Genomic DNA, 16,101 nt, shown 5'->3' with positions numbered 1-16,101 from the left:
TGCTAAAAGAACCAAAAGCACAAGTTAATCACACCAACATGGAGGAAAGGTGGGTGTAACAGTCAGGGATCTGCGTGGAAACTTTTGAAAACTTGAGAGCTAAGGTGGAAACAGAGGTCTTACTAGATGGCTCTTTGATAATGCCAGAATGGCTGTTGTCTGTGACACGCCTGTTTCCTGATCAAAGAGCTGCCTTGGGCACTATTGGAGTACCATCAGGAAAATGGTAGTTCACAGTCACTTAGTACATGTCTTAGCTTTCATGGAGGCTGCAGTCCATCTATGCCTGGCTATACTTTTACCCTCCTTCTGTGTACAGTAGGCTTGTCTGATTCTGAGGAAAGCTTTACAGTCATACTTGCCAGCAACAATGGTCTATCTATGTGTTTAAAAGAAAGAAAGAAGACAAGTGGTTAAGGATAAATGCAAAGCAGTCCCTGAAAAGTGACTGAGAAAAATTTCTGTGGTTGAAGCAAGGGGACCATGACATTGGACTTAACTTTAAAATGTACATCACTTTAGACATGTGACATCACATTTAAAATGTACATCACTTTAGACATGCCTGTTTATTGTCTGATGGTGAAATGTATGGTGGACAACTAGAAAATATGGACTGCAGTAAATTCTGGTCCAAAAAGTTTCACAATTATTGGTATATTATTGGCAATTATTAGGAGATGATGAACGGACAATATGGATTATCTAAGGGCAGTCAATAAAACCAATCTAATGGTCTTCTGTAATAGTTTAACTGGCTCAGCGAGGCTCTTGATACTGTCCCTCATGACATTCCTGTAAGCAGAGAGAGCAGCTGGATGGAATCATCACAGCTGGCTCCAAAAGAGCTCACAGCTGGTTAATGAAACACATTCAAGGCATAGTCATCATTGGTTCAAAAGACTATTGCAAGAAAATTTTACTATGAGAAGCAATTAAATTTTTTCTCAATCTAATTCCAGTCCGTACTTTATCTTACAACATGGATGATGATCTAGGATCACCTAGGACTAAAATCTGGGGATTCCATCAACCCAGGAGGAATTCAGAGTATTTTAGAAATAGTCTGAAATCAGCACAGCTAGATTCAATAAAAATGAATGTAAACCTCTAAACTTAGGAAGAAAAAAACCAACTGCAGAAATACAAAAAGTGAAATTAACTGTCAAAAAAAATAGCCACGTTACAGAAGAAACACTGAGAGAGTACACTGGGACACTTACCAATGAAACTACCACAGTGAGGAGAAACGGATCCTGTTTCTATTAATAGAAGTCAATGAGACATACTTGGGCTGATGTACTCACTCATAACAACACAGAGTAAGATGCAATCAATTTTAAAAGGCTTCAAAAGAGAGCAGTCAGTCGGCTAAAAATTTTGGCAAGGATGACCCAGGAGGAAAGACTGAAAAAACTGGTTGTGTCACAAAAAGAGAGACTGGCAGGAGACAGCAGTTGTCCTTGACTATGTAGAAGATAGCAATAAGTAAAGAAAATGGTGTGCAGTTCATGTCCCTAGAGGGACGAAGAATAAGTAATGTGCTTAAATTGAAACAAGAAAGCTCTAGTAAAGTATTTGGAAGAAAATCCCACTGCAACAGCACCAGGACACCAAAAGTGGCCTGTGGAAGCTGGCTGGTGTTGTGGCCAAGCTATTCTCCATTAATATTTGAAAAGTCCTGGTGGTCAGGTAAAATCCTGGTTGACTGAAAAAAGGAAAACATTGCTCTCATTTTGAAAAAGGGGAGAAAGAAGGAACACAGAGGCAACTACAGACTATTGAGCCTCGCCTCTGTGCCCGAGAAGTCATGGGGCAGATCCTCATGGAAGCAGTGTTAAGGCACATGGAAGACAGGGAGGTGATCCAAGGCAGCCAGCATGGCTTTACTAAGGACAAATTGTGCCTGACCAGCCTGGTGGCCCTGTATGATGGAGTGTCTGCAAAGGTTAACAACAAAAGACTGACTGATGTCATGTACCTAGGTTTCTGTGACATTATCCCAGCTTATCTCCAAATTGGAGAGGCATGGCTATGATGGATGTACTATTTGGTGAATAAAGAATTTGCTGAATGGACACAGCCAGTGAGCTGCTGCCAGTGGCTCTTGTGAACCCTCCAGGTGAAGAATGGCATTCCTCAGGGCTCTGTCTGAGGACTGGTGGTCTTCCATATCTTCACCATCAGTGACATCAACAGTGACAACGAGTGTACCCTCATCAAGCTTGCAGATGACACAAAGCTGAGCCGTACAGGTAAGACAACAGAAGGAAGGGATGCCATCCAGAGGGACCTGGACAAACTTAAGCAGTGGGCCCATGGGAACCTCCTGTGGTTTAACAAGTCCAAGTGTGAAGTGCTTCCTCTGGGCCAGGGCAGCCCCAGATACTAGTACAGGCTGGGAGAAGAACTCATTGGGAGGAGCCCTGTGGAGAAGGGCCTGGGGATTCTCCTAGATGAAAAGCTGGATGTGACCCAGCAATGTGTTCTCACAGCATAAAGAGTCAGCTGCATCCTGGGCTGCATCCAAAGAACTGTGGCCAATAGGCTGATGGAGGGGAATTTGGCCTCTCTACTCTGCTCTTCTGCAATCTTCCTGGGGTACTGAGTCCAGGTCTGGGGTCCTCAGGACACAAAACATGGACCTGTTGTAGCAGGTCCAAAGGAGAGTCACAAGGATCAGAGGACTGCAGGAGCTCTCCTACGAAGGCTGAGAGACCTGGGGTTGCTCAGCCTGGAGAAGTCTCTGGGGAGACCTCATCACAGCCTTTTACTACCTAAATGAAACATGTCAAAAAGATGGAGGGTGACTTTTTTAATAGACAAATAGTGATACAACAAAGGAACAACAGTTGTGAACTTATAGAGGAAAGATTTAGATTAGATTTTAGGAAGAAATTCTTTACACATAGGATGGTAAGGTACTGGAACATGTTGCCCAGAGATGTTGTGGATGCCCTGACCTTGGAAGGGTTCAAGGACATGTTGGATGGGGCTTTGAGCAACCTTGCCTATTGAGAGGTGTCCCTGCCCATGAAGGGGACAGTTGGATCTAGATGACCCTTAAGGTACTTTTTGGCCCAAACCATTCTGTGATTCTAAGCAGCCATCTTGTGATTGCCTAGTGTCAACAGCCCCTTTGCAATGTCCCTGAACTACCTGGAAAGCAGCATCTGGGCAACTGCAACCCTTTCAAAGACGAGTGGGACTCAGCAGTGTTAATAGCTCTGCTGATCACTTATATTGACAGCTGTTCCTTTTCACTAGCTAAAAAAAAAAAAAGGTGTAGATTTGGTGAAGACTTTTCCACAAAGGTCACTGATGAATTCAGTTTGTCAGCATGCATGTAGAAAGACAGTGTAAACCTGTACAAAGATGGCAGATGACAACATACTAAGGATTTTCTGCATTTCAGGTCCTTGGCTGAACCACAGCATCAGAGCAAAATAACATAAATTGCAACTAATTTTTCCACTCTGTGATGTCATGGGCCCTGAATGATCATGACACACAATCATACAATCTGGTGCAATTCTTGAAAAAGCTGGAACTCACCAGACTTTCTGATTCACCCAGACAGGACTGGAGGGTAGCCAAATAAAAACAACCAACCAAAACAAAACCCAAACCCCAAACTGGTGCTTCTCAATCTCAATTTCAGCAGTGTCTGTCCCACAGGTAGATATAAACCTCCAGCAATTGCTAGCAAACAGCTGAGACATAGTCTGTATTTCACAGATACTCTCCAATGCAAAGCACTCAGTTTGCATAATATATTAACAGTGTAACCAAAGTAACAGACTACACCTGGAGGTTCTTAAAATTAAATTAATCTTGGAGGTCAAATTCTGGAATGTTTCTCAGGACAGAGCTCATTAAAGGATTTTAAGGTTGGAGATTTGGGTTAATAGTTGGGCCCAGATATGGGCCCAGGAAAGGAAGAAAAGGAAGATAAACCAGCCATTTATTTTCTTCCTCTAACATATGTGAGATCTATGGCCGAACATTGCTCATTCTATAATTAAAATTGTATGAATGCTTATAATGCATAAAGCAGGTTTTGCAGTTTCACTGTAAATTCTGCTCAATGACAGATGTCTTTGAAATATGTAATTTAAAAGCAGGCGCAATGGGTATTTTTTTAGTATGTATATAATATGAAAATTTAAACAGAGAAAAACAATTGAAAAAAGTGAAAGAGAATAGCTTTAAAGATCCCCTAGTAACTAAAAATCAGAAACTTCCTAAGAAAAGACTTAATTTTAAAAGTATGCTTCACATGCTTACTGGACAAAGTTCTCCAAAGTTACTTAATACTAGAGGGGAGGCAGAAAGGGTAATTCTTAACAAACTTACAGCAGACTGAAGTTGTCTTCTGCAAGAACTGCATAAAGAACTGCATAAACAATTAGACAGCAAGGAAATACAAAAATAAATAAATAAATAGAAAGTACAGGAACTATCCCCAATGCCAGACACATTCACACTTAAATGTACATGGATGACAGAATCATAAAAAAAAAAAGTGAAAACTTTTACTTAACAGGTAAAATATTCAGTCTTGGTTACCCTGAAGAGTAATCCCTTTCATCTGACACTGACAAAGAAGGTTCACAGCTAGCTTTTGTTCTCTTCTGAACCTAAGATGAAACTTCTCTAGTTACAACTGAAAACAAGCAACTAAAAAGCTCTAGAAGAGAAAAATGTAACAATTACCTACCGCTCTGTTTCACTCCCACACGCAAAGACACACAAAGTTTTGGGCAATGATCCAGATCTTTAACTAGCAAATATGGGAATCTCACTTAGATCTCCTGTTCTTAATGCCAGTGGCACTGCCTGTTTTTCTTCTAAGTTTCTAATTAGTCCTTAAGGCACCAGAGCTCCACTTTGTTAGTCACTGTTTACAGCAGTGGTCGATCTGAACTGCTGCTCCTTCCTTGTTGGCTCAGGTAGGCTCTACACCCTCTGGAACACACCCACTTTGGGGTCTACCACATTAAGACTCTATATCAGCTAAAGCAATAAAGATCCTATTCAAGATGGTTGAAATTTAACAACAATCTTCTTACAAGGGATGGTGTTGGAAGAAAGAAGAAAATCTAGAAGAGGAAACTCTTGACTTCATTATGCTGTCAGCTTGTTACAAAGTAATATGGGCAAGAGCTCAATTTTTATTTCTTTCCCAGGTCATGTGTGATATTTACTCAGTGAAGATTTTTCTCTGCCTTTCCATTTTGCTGCTTCTCCCTTGGGAAGAGACATGAGCGCTGATAAAAATAATTTTCTAATCCTGGCCATGCAAAGAAACCAAAAACCTATGATTTGCTTCTTATGAACAATGTTTTTATGCAGTTTTTAATCACTTCATGGATAATAGGAATAGCTATGAAATAATATTTGAGAAGACAATATGTATACGTTATTGACTGGTTGGCTCTTGCAATGAAAGTGGTTTTAGGTGTGAGGTTTTACATGATAGTTTAGTGGTACCTCCTGGAAAGCAGAAAGTGTAAATCAATGTCATCTGCTATCTTATTATAGACTTAGACTGGCTGTGATAGTTTATATATGCAATAGAGAATTTGTAATTAATATCTCATTTGATGCTAATTAATGATGCTAACAGAAGAGAAATATGTGTGTAAACACCAGAATTCTTTTGTTGTCCCCACACAAAGCTTTCATTCTGAATGGATTAACTTCAGTTTATCTTAGGAAAATTTTCTGTATTTGGCTCAGAAGCCTCTCTGCTTGAAAGGCACTAAAGCTCACATTGGTGCCTTATTATTTTCTGTTAACTGAGATGTCTGAAGAAATACTTTTTAGCACATGTGCCCCTACAGCCTCCAGGAGACACACGGGTCTATATTACATTGCAAAACTGTGGTTTTAGGGCATAGCTTTATTTCTTTTTCTTTTCTTTTCTTTTTTTTTTTTTTTTGCTAAACTGTTTAGAAGTCTTCAAAAAGCTTACATTCTTTACAATAAGAATGATAATGGCAATTTCAAGGCCAGTAATGATTGTACAAGCCACCCTCTCCTTATACTGAGATTTGAAAGTAATAGAATTATGTTAGTTTACTCTTCTAGATTTTTGTTTTGTCTGCATTGTTCCACCAATTCATAAAAAAGTGATTATGAAATTACTGCAAAGACTTACATTCCAGCTAATGTGTATTATCTGAGTATCCAAAAGGCTTCATTAAGAAAATGCTACTGTAATACTGATAATTTTGTAAATCCTGTAACAAGTTTAATGGTTCTTGTGCTTTGTTTTCACTTTTTTACTAAAAAACAATTATTGATACTAAGTGAAAAAAGTCAGACATTAACTAAAATAATATATAATATTAAAATAAAGACTATGTACATCTTATTCAAGGGAAATTTTTCTTTTTGCTCCTATAGGGTAGTTTTTATTGTCTTTATCAAGCTCAAAATTTGTGTTTTTATCAACCAGCAAAAACATTGCTGTCAACTTCAAAAAATTCATAATACAGTCATAAAAGGGTCTTTCATACTGTGTATAGGAAAGGCCAGAGGAGGAAATAAGGCAAATTAGACAGAACTGGAAAATAATTTGTGTTAATATTTTGGCCCCTCATTTCCTAAGAACACAGATTTGTGGAGCTTCAGTGTGACTTTTCTGATATGGAAAAAACATGAGGATTGTTTTTCTCAGTCACTTCTTAGAGAAACATTTTTTTCTTTAGAGCTAAGTTGAACTAGAAAAAGTAGGATCATTTACTAAAATGCCTAAAAAAATAATTGGCCCACTTTCAAGCACATGAAGAGGTACTGCTATTTCTAGAACAGGGAATTTTGATTCGACTTCAGCAGGAGCCAAAGAAGTATCTAAGATATATTTGAAAGCTGGATCTTTTGCTCACACTCTTAAAAATAAGAGTGTTCAAAGAATTTGGCATATATTAAAAGTTATTGTTAAAATTAATATATTTTTGTATCTGCTGGTTGTCTTTACAGGTATAAATTTCATTATTACACAGTCTTACTAACATATGTGGATTATACAAGACATTTTATATCATAAATTACAAATTGAAATATCTGGAAAATTTCAAGCTAGAGAAATGTTACATTTTTCTTAATGTTCTGAAAAGTCTTAATACTATTTTCTTTGTAAGGCTCAGATCATGTAACAACTGAAATAATACATGCTTTTATCTGCCTCAGTTTGCTCGACTTTAGGGAAAAATAATAATATCGAGTCCAGGTGTGCTGCCTCCCTTATAAAAGATCTCCATTATTACCAAGGCTCAGAAAAATGTGGTTCATCATGTGCAAGTATAATTCTACAAAACTCATGAGGAAAGGACTTTTTGTGTGAACTTGGCCCAAGAGCTGGTTAAGCCTGGGCGTATTTTTCTGTAACTGCATTCACGATGGCAGTATATTTTAGTATATTTTATATTTTAGTATATTTCATGGACTACCCTTTTTCCTACTGCCACAGACAATGGTAAAGTCTGGTATGGGTTCCTCAAATCAAATTTAAAAAATAGTCAAGTTAGAATAGGAGAAAAGGACAACCATATAGAGTCGTGCTCATTAACTGTGATTTTTAATGACCATAAAACCTGAAAATGGTAAAAGGTATAAAATACAACACTAAATGTTTCTTTCTTGCTGGTTTTCACTTCATGTTTGAAAATGACAACTGTTGGGAACAATGATTAAGAAATATTCATACACAGGACCTGGTGGACACAAAAATGTTTCTTATTTGCATCTACATTTTCCTTTGGTAATCTTAGGATTTCCTTGACTTTATATTAAAAAAAAATGAACCTCATCATAAATTGCAGGCTAGGCTTCACCATGCATATATATGTCTGAAGTCTTGAGGAACATCAGACCTTAAAAAATTATGTTAAAATGCTTTCCTGAGCTTTTCTGTTCAGAGCTTAAAGTCTCTTTCAAGCTCAGCAGTCATCTCCCAGAGAAAAAGCAAAAATCCCATTACTCTAATCATGTAACAGGGATTATTGCACCTGAGTTCAGTGATTGCATGGAAATGAAAGTGCTGTATAACACTACACTTAAGCAACCGTAGCAAAAATAGATGGCTATATTTTAAACCCTATTTGAGTATCAAGTCTGCAGTTAGAGAGCTTCCTAGCTGTCAATAACATCTGTCTCAACTGTAACAACAGTTTTCTGCTTGCATGACCAACTGTTCTCTAAAGACACAGTTTCTACAGCTGCCTACCAGCTGATAAAGTGTACACTTGTATTATAGAGCCTATCTTTCCTGCACTTGTAATTTTTCACAGAGATATGGCTGGGTGGGCCTGTGTTTGTCATCAACCTCCTACTTAAGTGGCTACTATCGCCTTCATTGTATGGCAGGCAGATGAGTCCAGAAAGGGTAATCAATAAAAACCAAAAGTAAGTCACTATGAACAACCAAAGACACCAGTACAGTCTGAAAAATAGTTATGAGGACATTTCCTTGCTATTTCTTCTCTACTTCCTAAAAGTTACATTTGTTTTAGGCATGAAATGTTGCAATTTTTGCAGAGTTTGCCAGAGGAAAGGGCTTTTAGTCTTTGTGATGGACACTATGCTACCAAATGTAGTAAAGACATCATGCTGAATAATCTTACCTTTAAAAAATGAGATGCTTACAGGAATTTTAAACAAAAATATCAATTATTATCCTACGGTACAATCTAGACCTATGACGTTGCTTTTTTCTTCAGCTTATTCCTGTAAATGATTTACAGTCCACTTTTGCTAGTTTACACGTCTCCCTTGTATTGGAGGAGTACTTGTAAAAATGTCCCAGAATATGACACACAGCTCAATATACCTAGGGAAAGAGCCATCTGAGGCTTTTAATAACTATTTAATTGTTCACATGCTGTGAGCCCTTGATAGAGCAGGGATGAAACCATGGTGTCAAGTCCTTTTTATCTTTTCTGCTCCCTCAAACTGCCTTGATTTCAAACAGTGGGAAGGTGGATGGTAAAGCATCTATGTGTAGAGGCCGCAGTGGGGACTAGTCTTTATGAGCAGCATATGAAGCTGCAGAGCACCCTGTCTTCTCTCTCCTCTCTTCACCTGCTTTAGAGCCAGGTACAATCTATTCCTTACACTGAATAAAATCCAGAAGACACCAAGACCATGATGCCACTAGCTAAGGAAAAGCAGCTTAGAGTAAAGAGATGGCAGTTCTTCATCTGTCTAAAGGAATAATGTCTAAAGCTGGTGAAGTATAAGCTGGATGAGCAGACAGTGTGTTGGACTGAAAACTTCCTGAACAGTGGGTGATAATCAGTGGCAAGAAGTCTAGCTGGAGGGTATAAACTAGCAGTAAAACTCAGGGGTCAATACTCAATCCAATCCTAACATCTTCATTAATGATATGGATGACAGGGCAGAGTGTACCCTCAGGAAGTTTACTGATGACACAGAAATGGGAGGACAGTGCAGCATGACCTTCTTGATGCAGCAGAGGGTCATGCTGCCATTCAGAGGGAACTCAGTGGGCTGGAGAAATGGACTGATGGAAACCTTGTGAAGTTCAAAAAGTGCAAAGCCCTTCACCTGGATTGTCTTCATCCACCTATATATGCTGGAAGGCACTTAGATGGAAAACAGCTTTGCAGGGAAGCATCAGAGGTCCTAGAGGACCATGACTACATTGGTTCTAGGAGACTGAGACTTCCACAAAGTTGAACATGAGCCAGCAATATGCCCTGGTTGCAAAAACCAGATATTATGCCAGGGTGCACTGGGCAGAGTATTGCCAGCAGGTTGAAGGAGCTGATCCTTGCCTTCTGCTCAATGCTGGTGAGACATGCCTCAGTTATCTGCCCAAGTCTGGACTCAGTACAAGAGAGATATGGATATATGGCAGAGAGACTAGCCAAGGGTGACCAAGGTGACCAGGTGACCAGGGACCAGAGTGTCTCTACAGTGGGGAAAGACTGAGACAGCTAGGACTGTTCCAAGAAGGGAAGGCTCAGGGGATCTTATAAATTTATACAAATATCGAAAGGGACAGAGTAAAGAAGACAGAGCCAGTCTTTTCTCAGTGGCTCTCAGTGACAGCACTAGAGGCAATGGGCCTGCCCTGAAACTTGGGAGATTCTATGTGAAACATCTTTTTCCCATGAGGCTGAGCCCTGGCCCAGGTTGCTCAAAGAAATTGTGGAGTCTGCCTCCTTGGAGGCCTTCAAAATGCAACTGGACGTGATCATAGGCAGTTAGGTGTAAATGGCCCTGCTTGAACAGAAGAGCTGAACAAGATAATCTTAGGTCCTTTCCAACCTCAGCTATTGTGTGATTCTGTGGAAGAATTGAGCAGATGCTTTAATCTGTTTATAATCTATCCCTGTAAAACAGAAATGGGAGGTAAATGCTGTGAACAATTGGAAGGAAACACATGTTGTAGTCAGCTGAAAAAGTGGAAAAAATTGAATGAAAGGTGAAAAAAGTATAGTGCTATTCCTGTATACTCCAGTATTTCTTTCCTATAGCCAGATTAAATTATTTGCAAACAAAACCAGTATCCAGGAACAGTGCTAGTCAGCTTTACCTCGGTGCTTGGTAAGACCATGCAACAGATTCTCCTGAAAGCTATAATGCACATGGACTACAGATAGGTGATTAAAGACAGCCAACCTGACTACACCAGGGCAGATTGTGCTGTACTCAAGTAGAAGCCTTCTACAAGTGACTGCATCAGTGGACATGGGAAAAGCAACTGGTGTTACCCACCTGAATTTCTGTACCGTGTCCCACAATTTTCTTATTCTAAATTGGAGAGACATGTATTTAATGGATAGAGTCTTAGCTGGAAAAGGAACTAGCTTGATAGCTTTCTTGCTTGAGCTCCAGTGAATGTGCAATGTCCAGAGAACAGAAATAAGTAATAAGAGCTGTTCCTTGGGGGTAAGTGGAGGGAGCAATTCTATTTAATAACTTCATTAATGATGTACATGGTGGGACTGAGTGCACCATCAAGTTAAGTACTTCACTCGATCCACTTGATGGAAAAGATCTGTCCAGAGGGAAGGGACCCTGACAGATTTGAGAATTGGGCTCATATGAACCTGATGAAGTTCAAAAAGGCCAAGAGCAAGGCATTGAACATGTTCAAGGCAACCACCAAGACCTGTACAGATGGAGAGATGAATGAACTGAGAACAGTTGTCCAGAGAAGGAATTGAGAGTACTGATGAAGGAAAAGCTGGACATGACCCAGCAATGTGTGTTTAAGGCCCAGAAAGCCAAACATGACCTGGGCTGCACCCAGAGCAGTGTGGGCAGCAGGGCCAGGGAGGGGATTCTGCCCCTCTGCCCTGCTGAGACCCCACTGCAGTGCTGCATCAGCTCTGGGGTCCCAGCACAGGAAAGAAACAGACCCCTTGGACTGAGTTCAGAGGAGAGCTGAATACTCTCTCCTGTGAAGATGGAAGCCTGGAGAAGCTTGGATTTGTTCAGCCTGGAGAAGAAAAGGCACTGGGAAGACCCAGTATCAGCCTTCCAGTACCTAAAGGGGACCTGCAGGAACTATGGGGAGGGACTTTTTAAAAGAGCCTGTAGTGACAGGACAAGGAGAAAGTGAATCCTCTCACTTTAAAGTAAAAGAGGATAGGTTAGGCTAGATATTAAGAAAAACTTTTTTACTGTGAAGGTGGTGACACATTGGAACAGTTTGTCTGGAGAAGCTGTGGATGCTCCATCACTGGAAATGTTCTAGGCCAGGTTTACTGGGGCTCTGAAGAACCTCTGATTTGGTGAAAGATGCCTCTGCCAATAACAGGGGGTTTGGAACTACACTATCCTTGTAGGTCCCTTCCAAACCTTTTTAGGGATCTAAGGTGCAAACCCTATTTGTATACCCTGTGCATGTGAACTCCATATAACTGTCCCAAGTATTCAAAAGAATAATCTCATTTATTTTTGTGGAAGTCTTAAAAAATGCCTATTTACTATAAATTGTTATGTTACATTGCTATACCTAACATATGAAATACATTAATCTTACTTTTTTCTCTTTAATCTGTTACATTTAATATTCTGTGTACCAAATACAAGATGAGTACCATTTCACACATATATGCATGTATACACTAGATTTTATATTTGCTACATAAACCTATTGTATATACAAAAGACTGAGGTCCTCTCTGGAGCTTCTTTTATATATTTAAGAATTTGAAAAGAAAAAATAATTAAAATAAATAGCTTAGTGTATACAATGGAGTCTGGTCAATACTTTTAAATAATTAACATCTTTCTATATCCATATAACAAGGGTTTTATTGAAATTCAATCCAAAGATAATAGCCTCAGCCTCAGATAATGAAGGGGTTGCAGTGAACAGCAATCTACTATCAGAGTACATAGGAAATGAAGACAATTTTTGCACTGTACTTGACTTTTCCACAAGAGCCTTTGTCATTTAGGGCAAATTCTCATGAATCTTCAGGCCTGACACCCTGTACAATATATGATTTAAGCTGACCTTTTTTAGGTAAAACAAAAAAATATTTTCGTCATTAATGTAAAATGGAATTCCTGGTACAATTGGAGAATTTCATATGAGTATGACTTTTAACGTAAGGTTTTAAAAATTGAAATCTTTAGCTGTTTCCTTTAATATTGGTATCAAATGTTTCCTTTAATATTGGTAGTGTGAGTTTGTTATTCTTTAATATAAGTCTATGCATGTGAACTCATCCTGAAGTACACATCTTAAAACTAGAACAGGAAAAGCTAAGTTTGTTGCACAACTGGGCAATTTCAGGGACGAGGAAATGAAATTACAGAAATGAATGTTGAAAATTTCTTATGTAATACTTGTGAAATTCAGACAACAGCTGTCTGTAGAGGCAGTTGAGGAGTATGCTTATTGGGAGGGTTTTTAATTGCAAGAGACACATGACTGAAAGTTAAGTGATATGTTAGGGACTTGTATTACTGTCCTTGATAACCTTCTCTTTTATAATTTGTGTGTTGAAATGTTTTGAATGTAGAGCATTGGTGACCACTGCACCAGCTAGGTGCTTGAAGCACAATTTTCTTCACTTGAAGTCAAAACAAACAATTACTACTGCAAGACCTATGTGAAAGATAAGACAGTAAATTACACTAGCTAAACAAAAATAATAAAAATAGAATATCTCTTCTGTTAATGTTGTGTTTATCCTAACATACTGCCATGACAAAGTGATTAAAATTCAGTTTTTCTGGTCTCCCAAACCTACACTGCTCAGCTGGTACATATTAGAGCCCATATCTCTAGAAATGTTGAGCTGTCTTCTCCTCAGTGGTTTACAAAATTATTTTTTAACTTCCTTGATTCCTGGGTATAAATACTGTGGAAAGTAGACACACACTGCACAATCCAGATATCTTCTAATTACTATCTTGAATTAAACTCAGCAAGGATGATCTGGCTTTTTGTGCCCCATGCTGATTTCTAGCTGCCTGACTTGAGGGACACTAAAAATTTGCTCCTTCACTTCTACATAGGAAATGAGTAACATTATTCATAAAACCTACCCTATTAAAGCAGAAGGAACTACTTACATACATGCATTAAAAACATATATGCAAGTCTTTGCAGGATTAAAAAAGGCAGGAAGCAACAGGTTGGGGCAACAGACACCAGATGGGTGGAAGGAAGAATAAAGTGATAGGAAAACACGGTTACGTGGGCAGGTTGCATACAAGAGTTTGAAGGCATTTGAAGGCCTGTTTTTAAAGTTTTGCCTAGCTTTAAACAAATGTGTTGCTTGTCATGTAATAGCTGTTCCTGAAACATCTGCAACTCCAGTGCTCATGAACTTGGACTAAATTTAAATCATAATGAGACCACTAAGACATTTTGTACCATGTTATTGCTGATTTTTTACAGAACAGAGTTCATAGGTTGGTCAGATATCTGCCACAGGTCATCAAACACACCAGGGTACACCTTATGTTAGTAGCAATGAGGTGGCTGACGTTTAGGCAGAACACAGCCTAAAATTCTGCCGTTCCTCATAAAAACTTACATAAAAACTTGTACATATAGCTTACATAAATCACTGGCAAGAGAGAGAGTGAACAAAAAAAGGCAGAGTTTTGCATGCAAATTTGTAGTGAATGCAAAGTAATTACAGAGGCAATGTACTAACTGCTGAAAATGTTGCTTTGTCAGTAATGTTCAACTTTCAATACAAGTTGCATTTTGAAGAAGTCATGAACTCTGAAAAGAAAGAAACAAAATTTTACAGCTGTAAATTAGCCTTTAGTGTACAGTCAAGAAATCTAACACACTAACCTGATTTAAGTAATTTTTAAAATTACTTAAAAAAATCCAAACCACCACATTAATGCTTCTTGCAAAGATCTATCACTCCTGTCAGCAGTGCAAACTGCATTGGAGGAACGTAAAAATGTCCTGCTGCTTTTGAAGAAAGGGAAATAAAATATCCTTCTAAAAAACATCTACTATACTGATAAAAGAGAATAAAGAGTAAGTGTAAAAGAGAGTATCCATGCCCACAAAATAAAAGGGCACACTCTTAAATTGAAATTGTATTCAGAATATTTTTATAATACATTTCAACATTTAACTTGCTATGAAATACTGACTATTTCACTATTGATTCAAAAGAAAAAGAAAATTTAAAAATTTTTAACAGTAATTTAATTTCACAACAGTTCTTACTAGCAAAACTTTTGTGAACCTTGTTATGACTCTGCTACTTTGTAAGACTTTAGTCATAGAGATCAACAGTGGCCATCACCAAAGCTGGGGCAAGCTGCCAAAAAGCTGACCCTAAAATAGGAAGAAAGAAAATAACTCACTCTGTAAACATCAGCTAGTTATGATTTCTGTTCAAGCAAGTCTCCAAATCATCAGGAATTGTGGCCTGATCCTCTCATGAGCTGCTCATCTGATGGCTTCTAAATATGGTGCCTCACTCTTGTGAATATTCCACCATAAATTTAAAATAAATTCCCAAAGGATACAGAAAGGTACGCTGATGCATATTCTGCCATGAGAACGGCACATCACAGAGGAGCTAATTTTATCCTCCCCGACTGCAAACCCCATGTCTTCCAACAAGTTGCTGAAGAGGCGGAGTTTCCCTGCATACTTTTCTCTCTGGCACAGAGACTTATCCTCAGTTTATATTACCATTATGCTATTTGTTCTTTTATGTGTCAGCAAACTCAGGTACCTGTTACTTACATCAACACCCTGAAAACAGTTTTTGACTCAGATGACAAGACTCTTGAAAAGGAGGCCTGTTTTTTCCTTTAACCTAACAATATGAAAATAATTGTCTTGGTTTCTTACTGCTTGCCACCACAGAGTACAGACAAACTAAGTCAGCACTTCCCTGGGAAAAGACACCAAAGTCTATCAGACAGCAAGTTTAGTCTCAAGAATATGATATTCCAACAGCTGAACTCTAATTTATTTGGTTTAGGGAGGGAACGTGAGAGGTAGATATATTTTCAGCCATCGGGGGACTTTTTCTTTTCATAGATGAAAGAATGAAAAAAAATCTCACGGAGTCATTACTGTCATCGCAGTATTGATGCCCTACATAAACTCCTCATTTGTCAATAGTGCTAATTTAGAGGCACCAGGTAATTTTGCCACTTCTTGTGAAGGGGAACCTCCATGGACAGCGAGCAGCCCCTCCAAAGAACTCGGGACTTCTTCGGACAGAACAGATGGGGAACGAACTCCTGGGGTGAGACTGGACGTCGCCTTCCTGCCAGAGGACACGGACCCATAGCCGGCTTTGTCTGAGCACCCTTCATCAGAGCAAACCTTACAGCAGAAGTGCAGCCCGGGTCCGCAGCTGCCGCAGGAGCAGCGGGCGGCGCGGAGCGGTGCCCGTCCAGGGCTGGCTAGCCCGGCTATCGGGAGCTGTCAGATGGGCTCTCCGCCCCGGGGGTCTCCAGGGGAGGAGCCGCGCCGCCCTGCTCTCGCCGCCCGCCCGCTTGTCTTGGACAAACTTGGACTGGCGAGGGGTAGTTGCCGGGTACGAGGAAAGCCGCTTACCTGTTGATTTTCAGGGCGAACGCCCTCCTGTCTGCGGCAGGTAGCGTCGCCAT

At 39.4% G+C, this 16,101-nt stretch overlaps 1 protein-coding gene across 1 annotated transcript in view; it reads right to left on the bottom strand.

The window, feature by feature from the left end:
• Positions 1-16,101, bottom strand: part of DOCK8 (dedicator of cytokinesis 8) — a gene marked incomplete at its 5' end in the record, with an annotated part of 88,169 nt that extends 72,068 nt beyond the window's left edge. The window contains one exon of the mRNA XM_084224704.1: positions 16,049-16,101. Within this exon, the coding sequence (XP_084080830.1) occupies positions 16,049-16,101 (53 nt within the window). The remainder of the gene's footprint in view (positions 1-16,048) is intronic.

Source organism: Fringilla coelebs (assembly GCF_963513975.1).
Source record: "Fringilla coelebs genome assembly, chromosome: Z".
NCBI classification, from domain to species: domain Eukaryota; kingdom Metazoa; phylum Chordata; class Aves; order Passeriformes; family Fringillidae; genus Fringilla; species Fringilla coelebs.
The sequence above is the reverse complement of the archived record's forward strand: the minus strand, read 5'-3'. Positions and strand labels throughout refer to the sequence as shown.